The 14,224-nt window shown below is 45.5% G+C and overlaps 1 protein-coding gene across 2 annotated transcripts in view; it reads right to left on the bottom strand.

Moving 5' to 3' along the window:
- Window positions 1-2,414: 2,414 nt before the first annotated feature.
- MTHFD1 (methylenetetrahydrofolate dehydrogenase, cyclohydrolase and formyltetrahydrofolate synthetase 1) overlaps window positions 2,415-14,224 on the bottom strand; it is a 56,260-nt gene continuing 44,450 nt past the window's right edge. For both annotated transcript variants that reach the window (XM_028505543.2, XM_028505544.2), the window contains 6 exons: window positions 12,784-12,884; window positions 11,791-11,968; window positions 9,442-9,549; window positions 8,745-8,897; window positions 5,388-5,481; window positions 2,415-3,477 (listed from right to left, as the gene is read on the bottom strand). In XM_028505543.2, coding sequence (XP_028361344.1) covers window positions 5,392-5,481; window positions 8,745-8,897; window positions 9,442-9,549; window positions 11,791-11,968; window positions 12,784-12,884 — 630 coding nt within the window. In that variant the 3' untranslated portion in view covers window positions 2,415-3,477; window positions 5,388-5,391. The remainder of the gene's footprint in view (window positions 3,478-5,387; window positions 5,482-8,744; window positions 8,898-9,441; window positions 9,550-11,790; window positions 11,969-12,783; window positions 12,885-14,224) is intronic.

Raw genomic sequence — 14,224 nt, 5'->3', positions numbered from 1 at the left:
TCATCCCTGACCTCTACCACACACACACACACACACACACACACACACACACACTGACGGATATGGTACTATAAATAAAATACCACGCCGTGGTTTTTCTTTAGATGACTAGAATCTGATGCCGTATTTTAGTTTTAGTTTTAAAAAATGTATCCTGTACCTCATGCAGGAAAGAAATCTGTCATCTCTGAACTCACATAAGTGACAGTTAGGGAGCTATTACCCTTATCATTGTCTGTTATTCCACTGGTAGCTTTTCATTATATAAAGAGAAACAGGCTATAAATATCTCTGCAATCTGATGAGAAGTTATCCTACCTACAGCTTATCTTGTTCACATCACTTGGTACAGTGTGCCAATAAAGGAGCTTACACATTTCTCTGATCTCTACTGATCATAGCATTTCTCCCATCCTGTTCCTGTCCACCTACAGCCTGGATCTATAGCTACCCAAAATAGTTTACAACTCTCTGGTGACAATTCGCACATTTTAGAGATCTTCTGCGAAAAAGTCTCCACCCTTCTCCCTTGGTACACCATTCAGTGAACCTGTGGCTCCAGTTCTCTGGCAGTTGGATCTGCTCCTAGGCACCTCCAGGGCCACACCAGCCAGGACATTCTGCTCAGTAATTCTGCTCTTGTTTTACTTCACTGAACAGCACGAGTGCTGTCTCTCTTAAAAGTGAGTGTATACACATCTTCAGTGCACGGCAACGGCTTCCGAGGTGCGGATCAGAGAAGGTGCCATCTGTTTGTCAGCAATAGTCCAAACGTGGGGAGGGAAGGCATTAGCAATCCAGGGAAGGGTAAGAATGGGCACAGGGAAGTCAGTGATCTGCAAGGACCCTTAGCCCCCAGGTCAAGGCACTAGACCTTCTCTGGCAACACACACTAATGTGTATCCCAAGCACTAATTCTCCTGTAGGTTTTGAATGCAGGTCTTCACTTAGCCAGCAGTTGTTTTTTGTTCTTTATGCTTATCACACCTCTTCTTTATCATGGATTAAAGAACCAGTTCCACAAACCTGTGCCACCAATAATTGCTTGGCAGCCTTCCTAGCCTCTGTATTCCGTCCCTCTGCTTCTTCCACTTTTCATTATCCTGTCCTTCAGAAGGGACGTGAAATGGGCACAGCTTTCCATGGGTCACGTCCATTTCCGCACAGGCTGGCAGGGGCTGTCTTCCAGGAAGAGCTCTGAGAGGCAGAATGACGGCGAAGAGCAAAGCCTTTCGGGGCAGATGACCGTCAGTTCACCTGGCAGATAGCAGCAGTGGAATTCTGAAGTTTACCTTTTTGTAAAATGGAGATATAACCTAATTTACAGATTTGTTCCAGTATAATTTATCTCCATACATTTCAAACCAAAGGTCAGCTCTCACTTTAAAGCTAGAAGTTGTTCTTTGAGCAATTCAATCTCTAGGAATTTATCCTATAGATGCTTTGACACAAGTAGCAAAGATACATATGGTATGGGACTATTCACTGCTACATCCTTTAGAATAGCAAAACCCCCCAAAGGAAGTGTTCGTTGATAGGACTGTTTAAATACTACACAGCCATAAGAAACAAGATGAATCTCAAACTGCTGGTACTGTAAGATCTCTAAGATATATTGCCCAGTGAAAAAAACAAGTTGTGCCCTGACTAGAGTGGTTTACTTAAGCATTGTTCCCAAAGCAAAAGGTCACTGGTTCAATTCCTGGTCAGGGCACATGCCTGGGTTGCAGGTTCAGTCCCCAGTTGGGGCATGTGTGATAGGAAACCAATCAATGTTTCTTTCTCACACTGACATTTCTCTCCCTTTCTCCTTCCCTTACCCTCTCTCCAAAAATAAATTAAAACCTTTAAGAAAAAAGCAAGTTGTAACATTTGAATTTTTACTAAAGACATACTGTACTGCTACTTAGGAGTTTCTTGCATTGGTAATGGTCCACTCATTCCAAGCAATACCTGGTAAAAACATTTGCATTATTTATTGCATTAGAGCTTTTATAATCTTTGGCTTATAAATTTCCTCTCTCACAAATTATGTTTATCATTCCTATCAACATTAAGGATTTAAAATCACATGGCTTTTGGTGATACGAGGAAGCTTAAAAACTTTAAGATGAACTTTCTTTAAAAAGATTTTGTTTGTTTTAGAGAGAGGGGAAGGGAGGGAGGAAACATCAGTGTGCAGTTGCCTCTTCCATACCCCCTGCTGGGGACCTGGCCTGCAACCCAGGCATGTGCTCCAACTGGGGATTGAACCAGCGACCCTTTGGTTTGCAGGCTGGCACTCAACCCACCCAGCCTCGCCAACTAGGGCTAAGATGATCTTTAAGTCATCATGTCTGACAACAGACAGTTTACAAACTGAATTCCCAGCAAGTCCCATCCCAAATGAGGTTTTATAGGACATAGGAAAAAAAAAAAAGGAAATCAGAAACAGAGAGCCCTGTGCAGACAGGGCCTGAATGATGCTTCGGAGCAGGAACTGACACCACCTGAGGGCGCTGGGCCAGGCAGTACAGACAACGCGCGGGGGAGCTGGGGCTCTGCACTCAGAGCCCCACTGCCGCATGCCCCCACCAGTGTTTATTTGTATTGTAACACATCATGTTACAACCCTGATGTGAACCGAGGGGACTGAAAGTAAGACAACCAAGGACCCCAGGAGAAATACGGCTCTGCCAGCACCAGTGAGGATGCAACATCTACTGGAAGGATCCAATGCAGGAAGACAATTGGGGGTGGGGGGAATGGGAGAAGAGACAGAAGACAAAAAGGCAAGAAGGAAGATTACTGGAGCAAAAAAATATTCTGTGGGGAACAGCAGAGCCCAGGCACATGGAAAAGTTCAATATTTGCTGAACCAATAGAGCAAAAAGGGCTAACCTACCGTTAGCGCTCTATGCCCGGCCTTCCTTGAGGACTGTAAAATAAAGCTGTGATGGAAACGGAAATTCCAAGAAGTTCAGGAAAATGTCACTGTCTGAGCAATATTTTACCAGGGTTAAAAAAAAAAAACAGACTAGAAAGGCTATGGTAAAAATGTACACTCTGCATCCCCTGCTTCTCCTGGTGTGCCTTCCAAAGCGTGCACCGTTTCCCCGTTTGAACAAAACAGCACCGCAGAGCACACAGTGCGACTCGCTTCCTTAGTCCCAGGGATGTGCTGGGCAAACGGGCTCACACAGGAGGGCAGAGATACTGCAGCACCCTGTTAACGCTATAGTTTATATTTATACACCACGATGGCAAAATTACTTTCTTTTATTCTGTCAGATTTCAGTAAATAGGTATGTGCATGATTTATGTTAATTTAGACATGATAGGTATGAAGACCAAAGGAGAGGCTTCCAGAGAAATTCCCACTACTTTCAGAAGATCTTCGGGGCGGAGGCTGATTTCTCTTGACTTCCCGACACCCCTGAGAGTAGGCTGAATACATACTGGCCTAACTTTCAAATCAGGTTCTGGAAGATGGACAACCTGAAAGGAAAAAGAAACAGGAATGTTTTCTCTACTGGCTGAAACGTTTCCTCTTCCCTTCCACGCCACACCGTCAACCTCTCGCGTTGCCAAAGCTGTTAACATCTCCATCCTTCCCCACAACCCTCCCAGGGCTGCCCCACAGACTTGGAAACACGCACGGCATTGACGTTATGGCAGTGTGACTACTGTTCCAGGCCAGGCATGGGCCAGGACGGCCTTTACAGCATCACACCTGCCCTCTTTAAGGAACCGTGTCCTGCCCCCGCACCAAGCACATGGTCTCTCTCCTATGTAAGCAGAGTTGCTTCTGGGAGCAGCCATCCTTGCAGCTGCTTAGACGATGACTACAGTTTGCGGCCACCTGGACCTTTATACTTTCTTCAACAACGTGAGAGCTTTTGTGTGGCACTGTTACCCTTTGATACCCTTGTCTTTTCTAGCTCTTTCTAGTTTTTCTCAGTCCTCCCTCCTCCTATTTCACATGGACTTCTGACCCTAGGTCACCCGCAGCTGTCAGGGTGCCCCTCCATCACTGTCTAGATCAGGATCCGGGTTCCTGGGAACCATGGCTTCTTTTTTCAGTGTTTATTATTTTTTAAAGTAACATGTTATTTAGCTTCCATGTCTTGGTGTGTTTTCCAGTGTTCTTGTGATTGACTTTCAGTTTCATAGCATTGTGGTCAGAGAAGATGTTTGATATGATTTCAGTCTTCTTAAATTTATTGAGACTTGTTTTGTGTCCCCGTCTTCATTATTTTTTAAATTCAATGTATGGGGGTGACATTGGTCAATAAAATTGTGTGTTACAGATTCCGGGTGTACCGTTCTACAACGTATCACCTGTGTACCACGCTGTGTGTCCACCACCCGCGTCCAGTCTCCTTCCCCCACCGTGTGTTCTTCCCATCCCTTCGTCTGCTCCCCGACCTCCTTCCCTCTGGAAACCACCACACTGTCGTCTGTGTCTGAGTTGTTTTTCTTTGTTTTTGCTTAATCCTTCAACATTTCCACCCAGCCCCACAAACACCCTCCCCTCTGACAGCCAGCTGTCAGTCTGTTCTCCATCTATGAGTCTATCTATTTTGTTAGTTTACTTTCTTCATTAGATTCCACATGCAAGTGAAATCATGCAGCCACGTCTTCCCTTTTCTTGGTTTATTCCCCATTTTGCTGGAGTATACCACTCCCCCACTTCCTAGGAAGAGATGTGGGGTGGGGAACCCGTATGTGTCTGAAAGCACCTGGATAAGTTCGGCCTGTAAATACAGGCGGTGAGTCGTCCTTTCCTGTGAACTTGGAGGGTATTCCTTCATTGTCTAAAAAGGCTCTTATTGCTGATAAGACAGGCTGATTCAGTCTAATTCTTGTTTCTTCTTAGACAAGCAATTCTCTAGAGAAGGATCTTTAGGATTTTCATCATTGATGTTTTTGAAATTTCAACTGGGTATGTCTAGAAATGGCTCAGCCATTGTGCCAAGCACTTGGGGCCTTTCATGTAAGACCCAAGAACTCCTATTCTGGCTGTTTCCTCCTCTTCCCTACTTTCTAGGACGTTCACTGAACTCCCACCTGCAGACGGTCTATTCGGAGTACACCGACCTCAGCTGCTCCCGTCCTCCCGTGTGCCATCACGCGGGACCCGGAGCCTCCTGGGCTCCAGCGGGGAGGCCTCACTCCCGCTGTGGTCCCTCCTCAGTTCCCGAGACGGCGGCACTCTCCCCTCACTGCCAACCTGTGATGAGCCGTGTGCCCTTCCTCCAAAAATGTGTTGAAATACAAATGCTTCATTCATTGGTTACTGCCAACTTTCATCACTGCCTGAAACGGCGTCACTTTAGCTGGAGTCCAATAATTCATAAATATGCTTCATAAAGAAAAAGGCAAAACTCTCACCAGAAACAACTCACCTGTTTAGAAGAGGCCATTCACCTGTTCGGTTTTAGGGTCCAAGTCAATGTCGTAGAAACAGGGCCGGGTAGGGAGTCCAGGCATTGTGCTCATCTGGGAGATGGGAAACAGCATTAAGAATAAAGTGACCTTTTTCCCCCATGTTTCCCTCAGGTAGAAACAGAGACAGAGTATTATTTTACAGTTGTTAAAATGGCACTCCTCTTGCTGATACATTAAAAACAAAGTCACTGCTCCTGTAATGACCTCAAAGAGAAACCCTCATATCCGTCAGCAAATCAAATGCCAAGCTTCACTGTCACCTTCCGCACTGACATTTGCAACAAAAAGGAGCAGGTGCCGAGGAGGAGGCTAAGGAGACAGTGCTCACTTCCGCAGCCCTCATTTCACAAGAGTGAATGGGGGCACGAATGGGGGCACGGGGCTTGTCTGCTGCTTAATATCGTTTTAATTAGTCTGGCAGAGATACATCATTTCTGCTTCAGCAACACAACACCAGAAATTAGTCCTTCAACTTGGGCCAAGGCATTTCCTACGTAATGTAGGTGGTTTTACAATCACTATTCTTACTGGTCCAAACTGGGCTCCTAAAACTGAACCTGTAGTGCTTATGGCTTGTATCTGCACTTGCTTCTTTTCTAAAGAGTTGGCTTTGACAAGTATCTACTTAGACAAGAATTCCTAAGGTTTATGAGTGAAAATTCAGTACATTTTATCTGTAACAATGTCCTATATAACGAATACATACAAGTTCCAAATCAGATCCAGACAAGAAAAAGTGTAAGCTGAACTTCTACAACTTAACTATAAAAGTGTCATAGAAAAGGATGAGTTACTTTTTGTAACATGAAACATCTTCTGACCAGTGAGTGCCACACTATACGGACCTGACGCCAGCCTCTATTCTCAAATTCTGTAGGAAATAAGCCACTGCTGGGTGTGGAGAAAGGAGGGGAAGGAGAGGATGAGTCCTCAGAGCTAGCAAAAAGCCTGAAGGTGACAGTACAAAGACAAGGACTCGTGTCCAGTGATGTGGACATGCATGCATGAGCACGTTGGCAAAAGATGCTAACGACGGTCCTCAAAACAGTCATTAGGATTCTCAATATTTATGTTCTTATCCAAAGAGGATTCCCCCCAAAACATTAGTCATGTTGATAATCAGAAAATTTTTAAATAATATAAAGATTATGTGTACACACACATATGAAATAACACTCTGGAAAAAAGCCCTCACACCTTGAATTAATACATAAAACACTCATATCCTGAGTCTTGTTCAGTCTGCAGTTGCAATTAGGAGGTGTTAAGAATAGTGGCTGCTGCCTTGACTGGTGTGGCTCCGTGGGCTGGGCGTCATCCTGCGAACCAAAAGGTCACTGGTTTGACAGCCTGTTGGGGCGCATGCCTGGGTTGCAGGCCAGGCACACGGTTGGGGGCGAGCAAGAGGCAACTGATCGGTGTTTCTAGCACACATTGATGTCTCCCCCGCTCCTTCCCCTCTCTCTTACGTGAAGAAAAGAATAGTGACCGTTTTTCCTGGCCAGGTGGCTAAGCTGGCTGGAGCATCATCCCATACACCAAAAGGTTGTGCATTCAATCCCAGGTCAGGGCACATACCTAGGTTGCGGGCTCGATCCCCAGTTGAGGTGCATACAGGAGGCAGCTGATTGATGTTTTCTGACACTGATGTCCACCTCCGCCCCTACACCCTCTCTCCCGTCCTCTAAAAATCAATAAACATATCCTGCCCTGGCTGGTGTGGCTCAGTGGATTGAGCACTGGCCTGCAAACCAAAAGGTAGCTGGTTTGATTACCGGTCAGGGCACATGCCTGGGTTGCAGGCCAGGCTCCTAGTAGGGGGCGAGTGAGAGGCAACCACACATTGATGTTTCTCTCCCTCTCTTTCTCCTTCCCTTCCCCTCTCTAAAAATAAATAAATAAAATATTTAAAAAAATAAACATATCCTCATCAGGTGAGGGTTAAAAAAACAACAACAGTGACTGTTAAGCCATTTAGGTTATGTGCAAAAATGTCTTGGTTCGAGCTGGCTTCTAGTGCAGGAGTTTGTTCTAGAGGACAGAGTCTCGAGCTGGGCAGGGTGTGTTTCTCTCCCAACTACGGGCCTGACCACTTTCAGTGTGGCTTTCACAGGTCGAGGCACCCCTCTGCACATGCTGTCACAAGTGTCAATTCAGACTGAAGCTACTGCTTTCAGCTGGCAGCTGCTAACAATTTCTCCAGAAGATGTTTCTGCAACATTCAAGGGGCTGGTAAACACTTTATTGTTCCCATTAAACGGGAATTTCTACAAACCCCAAGGACTGATGGGCATCGTAACAAAGCTAAACCTCCTGCTCTCTGAAGAGGCTGAGGGAGCACTGGTCTGCAGGCACTTGTCTGACCACCCTGGGTAAGTGATAATGGGGCCCCACACTGAGAGCTGAGAGGAAATGGGTCACATCTTTAAGAACGAGCCCAAGGCCAACATCAGCAGAGGTGAAAACAGGATTTGGCTTTAATGTTACAAACTTCCAACTCCACAATGCCACCTCCTACCGCGTTCTTACTACGTTAAAAGAATAATATAGCTCCAAAAGGAGATCTGCTGGTTTCTTTTTCATTGCAAATTAAGTTAGCTCAGTATTCCAATCTTGTCTGCAGGTAAGTACAATCTGCAGATAAAGGATACGAGTGGACGAAGGGGGAAACTTGGGGACAGGATCAGCGCTAACCCTGGGACCCAGTAGGTTCAACCTGTAGTTATATCCTTAAGCTTTCCCTCTACCTCCCTCTTTGCAATTTCCCTCCTTTAATCTGCATAAAATCCACAAGATTAGAAGGCATTTGATAATTCACCTTGAAGTGTAAATAAGTAACCTCACCTTTCACACCTACAAGGTTCATTCACATTTTAAGGGGGAAATTCTTTACTCAGAAACTGAATTGCCCGCATTTCAGGCATAAGCTCTAGGCTCAGCAAGGAGACCCAGGAGGCTCAGAGCCTCTGTCCCCATCTCACAGGGCCGCTGGGAGGACCAGCTTAACCTGTGAAACATTCCCAGTAAATGTCAGTTGTGATTCTACACAAGTACTGTCACGGCCTATTGATTAGGCCCATTCTCGGTTCAATCAAGGCTGCACTGCAAGAACTGTTTTTCATTTTTCAGTACAAGCAATCATGGCGCCATCCTTGAACTGACACCAAGATGGTCCATGCAAGAAGGTTAGTCCTAACAGGCCCAACTCCAGCTTTCTCCTCAGCAATGAACTCTGCTCATTTGACATCTGCTTGATGCCTTCACATTCAGTTAAGCATGAGAAGCACCCCTCTCTGCTTGCAGCACTCACTCACCGTTCCCACCAGGGGATACAGGAAACCTGCCCCAACACTGGCACGGATGTCACGGATGGGCAGGACGAAGCCGGTGGGCACACCTTTTTGTTCTGGATTGTGAGACAAGGACAGGTGTGTTTTGGCCATGCAGATGGGCAGATTCCCAAAGCCCTGGGGAGAGAAGGGAACAGAAGCGGACAAATGAGAAGCTGACACTGCAACACAGAACATCTGGGCATTACGATGGTGTACAATCTTCAACTTGTTTGAAACATCCACACTCCCCTTACAGCCCCTCCCCACCCCCATGCCCTCTGACTTAGTTACTGTAGATTAAAAAAAGAAAAAGAATCTGTTCAATAAGGGAATACTTATACCGATTCCAAAAGTAAATGTTTTATTTTCATCTATATAACCAATTAAAAGTGATGGTTTGGAGCAGACATGACAATACAACCCAAGACAGACTCTCAATACTTTAGTGAGACATTCCGTGTTTCCCCATGGCTTTTTCGCACACCGATACACCACCCACGGAGATAAAGAACTTGGGAGTGGACCATCTACTCCAAACTCACTAGTTCAGAGGAGAAAAGGCTGCTGCCCAGGGGAAGTAAAGCAGAGGGTGCTCGGCTGGGCTGGGAGAACACTGGGACTCCTGACCCCAAGGCCTGCTTTACCAACAGCTGAAAGAACAAAGCCAGTGGACACCTACCTGCTTTGTGTAGACCTCCGCCTTGTGCTGAGCTCCCGGGAGCAACTCAATGTCGTCTGCCCCGTAGATCTTCTGTGCGATGATCCTGATTTTATCTTCAACTGGAAGCTAAAAGGCAGGCAAGAGAGTGCGAGACTTTGACTAGGACTTGGTCTCCAAAAGGCCCAGAAGATGGTTTTATATACATATACAGATATGCAAATGGCTTGAGGTTTATTGGGTTAGAAACATTTCCTTTTAATACCAAGCCCCAGATTTTATAACTGGAAAATGTCCCACAGAGGTAAAGTCACTATGTGTGTATTTAAGATCTCACTAGATACATCACAAACAATACTGCTGATTACCTAAGAATAATCATTCCTTCCTAAGTGAAAAGTAGTGTTCTAGGACTGGAGAGCAGTCTCCTATCGAAGCAGACCTGGGATACTGTCGTGAAACAGGACAAGCAATATCCATCCACACAACTCCCGGTTTGTACATAAGAGGCAGATGCTATCCTTAACACAACATATTGATTGCTAATTGCTGTTAATTAGGAAAAAAAAAAACAATCTGGTGACTTCTATGATCAACATGTAGTGGGAGTGGTGTGAAGGGACGTGGCCTCTGTGGCACCTGAAGCAAATAGTGCAGTGGACGGAGGCCAGAGGTCCACCGGGGGGTGGGGGGCGCTCCGCTGCACGGGGTGCATCCTCCGGGGGCCTGGCTTCCCCGTGCTGCGGAGCCCAGGGTTCACAGCAAACGGCACAGGGAAAAGCTGCCTGAAGGAAAGGGGAAGGAGCTGCTCACAGCTAACTTGGATGAGCAAATTCCTAAAAATAAACAATGTATCTGACTCTATACTCCCTAGCAACTAAGAATGAGAGAATACATTGGGTGAGTTTTGTTTTTTGAAAGGAATAATTATCTGTAAGAATAAAATTCCCTTTTGAACTAAACAGTGATAATTTAGGAAAGGGCTTTGCATCAAGGATATGAATAAAGTGACTATTCAGTTATGGCTTATAAGGATGCACCAGAGATTACTTTCCCATGCACCTTATAATTGGGCTCTGTAAGTACCAAGGCATGCATGTTCTGAACTTCTGAAGCAAAAGTACTTTGTTGAAGGGTGATTTAAGACCAAAAGATGCTGAATAAGACAAATAGTGGCAGCCCCCTGTCTGAGCAGTGTCAGAGCAGAGCACAGCTCCAAGCAGAAATGGCTTGTAGAGAAGTCCCCATCACCCCACTCGGACCAGGTCTCTTGCTCACCTGCAAGGCCTGGGGTTCCTAACAGTAAGCACTGTGGGTAGGGACTTAGAGAGGGCACCTATAATCGCTTTGCATCTGTGTGCAAATTTGTGTTCATGGTCTTTCCTAAAAGATCACTGGCAAACAAATTTTCGAACCAGTCTGTAAAACTCAAGCTCCAAGGGAAAACATCCGCATCAATGGGGAAGCGTGAACTAACGGTCAGAGTGTTATATCTGCGAGGGGCAACGGGAAACCAAAGCATGTTAAAAGTCAAGAGTAACAGGGTTTCTTCCTTCTACCTCTCTATGGTTACTTTTGAAAGTCTATGATTACCTTTTAAAAACCAAGCCAAGAACCAGCCTAGAGAATACAAGCAGCATTAGCTACCACATCCACCCATGTTCCTAAAGAAGTCCCCAGCTGTGGGCACACTACTTCATGCCCAATCACATCCTGAAATACACAGAGAAATGAAAACAAAACACGACCCTGAAATTGAAACCACCTTTCTCTGAACTTTATACTTTATTGTATGCAGAATAAGCAGGGCTTCTGCTAGGGCCAGGCATCATGTGGTTACTCGGCGATGGAAAAGGTGCTAAAACCCACTGGGGTGCGTGGTTTTGCACCTGAGGGCTTCTCTGAACTGGAGGCAGCCCTGTACCAAGAAGTGAGCTCAGGAGCACACTACTCCCCCTCTTACTGGGAAGCAGCTGGAAAGCTTATCTGAGCATGATGTAGACCCTTGCCGATTTGCCCTAATATGAGTGGTGCCTTGGGTTAAAGCTGTAGTGAATTACACCCTTGGTTCAATAAATGACCCTTTCCCCTGCCAGCAAAGGTACTATACTGTGAGCTTCTCCAAGAGTTAGGATGTGAGTCAACCTCCTGGGGTGTTCTTGTCTGGGCCCCGACTCTGCAAGTAGGCAGCAACACATGTTGGTAAGAAAGCCGTCTGGAGTTGAGGGCCCGGGCTGTGGTCACATAACTCACCCTTGTGGGAATCAGACCCACGGGGCTGAAGCTGTTAAACACAGGCTCTCAATAGAGGCGCCGCGCAGAAACCTCACTGTGCTTTCATCATTCTTTTGCATACAGCAAAGAACCCACCTTGAGGTCATAGAGGAGCCGGAAGCTGCTGGGTGCTTGAGCTGCTCTCTGGACAGCCTGTGCCAGGGCTAGGGCGCCCTTGCCCCCTTCTGCCCAGTGAGTACATTTCACAGCATCAAAAGCCCCATGTTCTTTGGCAAGGTGGCTGACGAGGTCCAGCTCCGTCTCTGTATCTGTCCTGTAAAGGCAGAACTTCATGTTAAAGCACAGACAATGCCTGGAGAGGACGGAGTCTCTCTTTTTTTTGCCATTAAAACCCATGTGAACTACCTGCTGATAAATGGACACTAATCAAGTAACGTTGCTTGGGTTTGCGTCCCAGCTCCACAATTTACGAGCAAGGTGACTTTTGGCCTGGACTTCCACATGGGTAAAATGGGAATAATCACAGCACTTATTTCACTTGGAATGTCACGAGGCTTAGATGAATACATGCAAAGCACTCAGAACATTACAGGCACATCATGGGAATCAATAAATACTTGTTTTTTAAACAATTTTGCTTCCCATTCTGCTGTGGTTGGGCCATTATAACAAGACCAAAATCAGCATTACAGTATGTAAACAACCCACGCAAGTTCTCTCCTGCAGGAACAGTTCCAGCTCAATACATTCGACTCTTTGTCAAGACAACACCCCACCAGGCCCAGGGAAATAAGGAAACTTTGTAGGGCTCTGGCCCTGTCAGCTCAAAAGGCCACTGCAGACCAAAAGGAACATTTAAATAACTTCAGGTCTGTGTGTGACCCACTTCACCTGGTGGAGAGGAAGGGGACCCACAGGAGCCAAACCTCACGGTGGACCCTCAGCGGGTGAGGTGACGAGTCCCCTGTGCCATCTGTGGTGTCCACCGTGTCGCAGGCTCCCCGAATGGCCCCCAAGCACAGACTTACAACCAACAGGAGTAACTGAATTCAAATAAAGCTAAAAGCTGCAGGATATGTTTTCTGCCCATTTCCACAGTCCCCCCGGACTCTGACACTTGGCACTTACTTGAATGCATTCACGGCCACCACTACTGGAACTCCAAACATTCTGGCATTTTCAATTTGTTTCTTCAAGTTACTGAAGCCTTTTTCAACCAGCTCCAGGTTCTGTAAAAACAATAGTGCCAGTGTTGGTCCCTCTGTGAGGTCGGAGAGAGCACAGCTGAAAACAGTTCCAGGGTCTTCTTAAAAGGGACCTGTCTCCTCAAGCCAGAGCCGCTCACTGCCAGCACGAGCTGAGATGAGAGGGAGCAGATCGCCTGTGCCCTCCGTACCACTGAGTGCGCTGCGGAGCCTGCGACCCCGTGCCAGCCCCGCCATGTATGACACTGGAGTGGACTGTGCCTGTGTCCTGAGCACATGAGAGCTGGCGTCTTTGCTGTCATCACACCAGATCTTCACAGCATGCTTGCTGTTTAAAGGGAATCAGATGGCCTTAAATACATTATAGGTGTAATCCCTGTGTTTATAGATTTTATGTACTCATACGATACCATGGTACAAGCTAACTCAGCGGTGCACAGACCCTTCCATCAGAAGACGGAGGCTAGCTCAGTGCCTGGCATTCATTACACAGCTGCTATAGGTACTGTCGGAAACCATGAAGTAATCAGTGATGCTTCAAAGGTTTTAATGAATTCGACCATGAACCTTGACTGGGGACAACAGAAAACAGGGTGGATGCCATCTGTAAGAACCAAGTAGTACATACTTTAAAGGAAGAAATTAAGGAAACAGACTTTGAAATATGTTTAATGCAACATTGCTTGCAGCACTGAAAAACTGAAAACAACACAGACATGCTTCCAGAGAGGATCTGTGATATACACGCTCAGTAAATATGTATCCTGCAGATGCTATGAAAAGGCAAAGAATCTGTATTACATGGAACCTGTCAAAGATGTATTTAGTAGCAAAGCTAAGGAGAACCTAATTCCATTTTTGGACAAATACAAAAATACATGTATATATTCATAAGGTTTTCTTAAATGTTGAGAAATAGGCACCAAACTGTTAAAAAGACTCAAATCATGTGCTATTAAGAATAAAATTTTAAACAAAGGGTGTGTAACTAATATAAGTTTAAAATACATTAAATATTTAAAATATAAAAATATAGTTGTATATAAAACTATATATACTGGATCATGAGCGAAACCGAGTAGTGGTAGCTCTTGGTTTGTGGATTCCATGAAACAGCAGAAAAAATTAGGTAAGTTAAAGGTAGAAAACATCTGAGATCCTTATAAACACGATATATGTTTTTCCTTTGATAACTGAAAACTGAGATTAGGATTTAGCTGATATTCTTAAAAGTACTGCTAATTCTCTGCCTCTAGTCACATGAAAACCAATTAATAGGTAAGACTGATTGAGAACAGTTTTAAATAAGTTAGAATTTCTCAAATGAAGCTGCCAGCTGGGCCGGTTAGAGGCAGTCATTCTAA

This window comes from Phyllostomus discolor, chromosome 1 (assembly GCF_004126475.2).
Source record: "Phyllostomus discolor isolate MPI-MPIP mPhyDis1 chromosome 1, mPhyDis1.pri.v3, whole genome shotgun sequence".
Classification (NCBI taxonomy): Eukaryota; Metazoa; Chordata; class Mammalia; order Chiroptera; family Phyllostomidae; genus Phyllostomus; species Phyllostomus discolor.
This window is presented reverse-complemented; position numbering and strand designations above follow the sequence as displayed.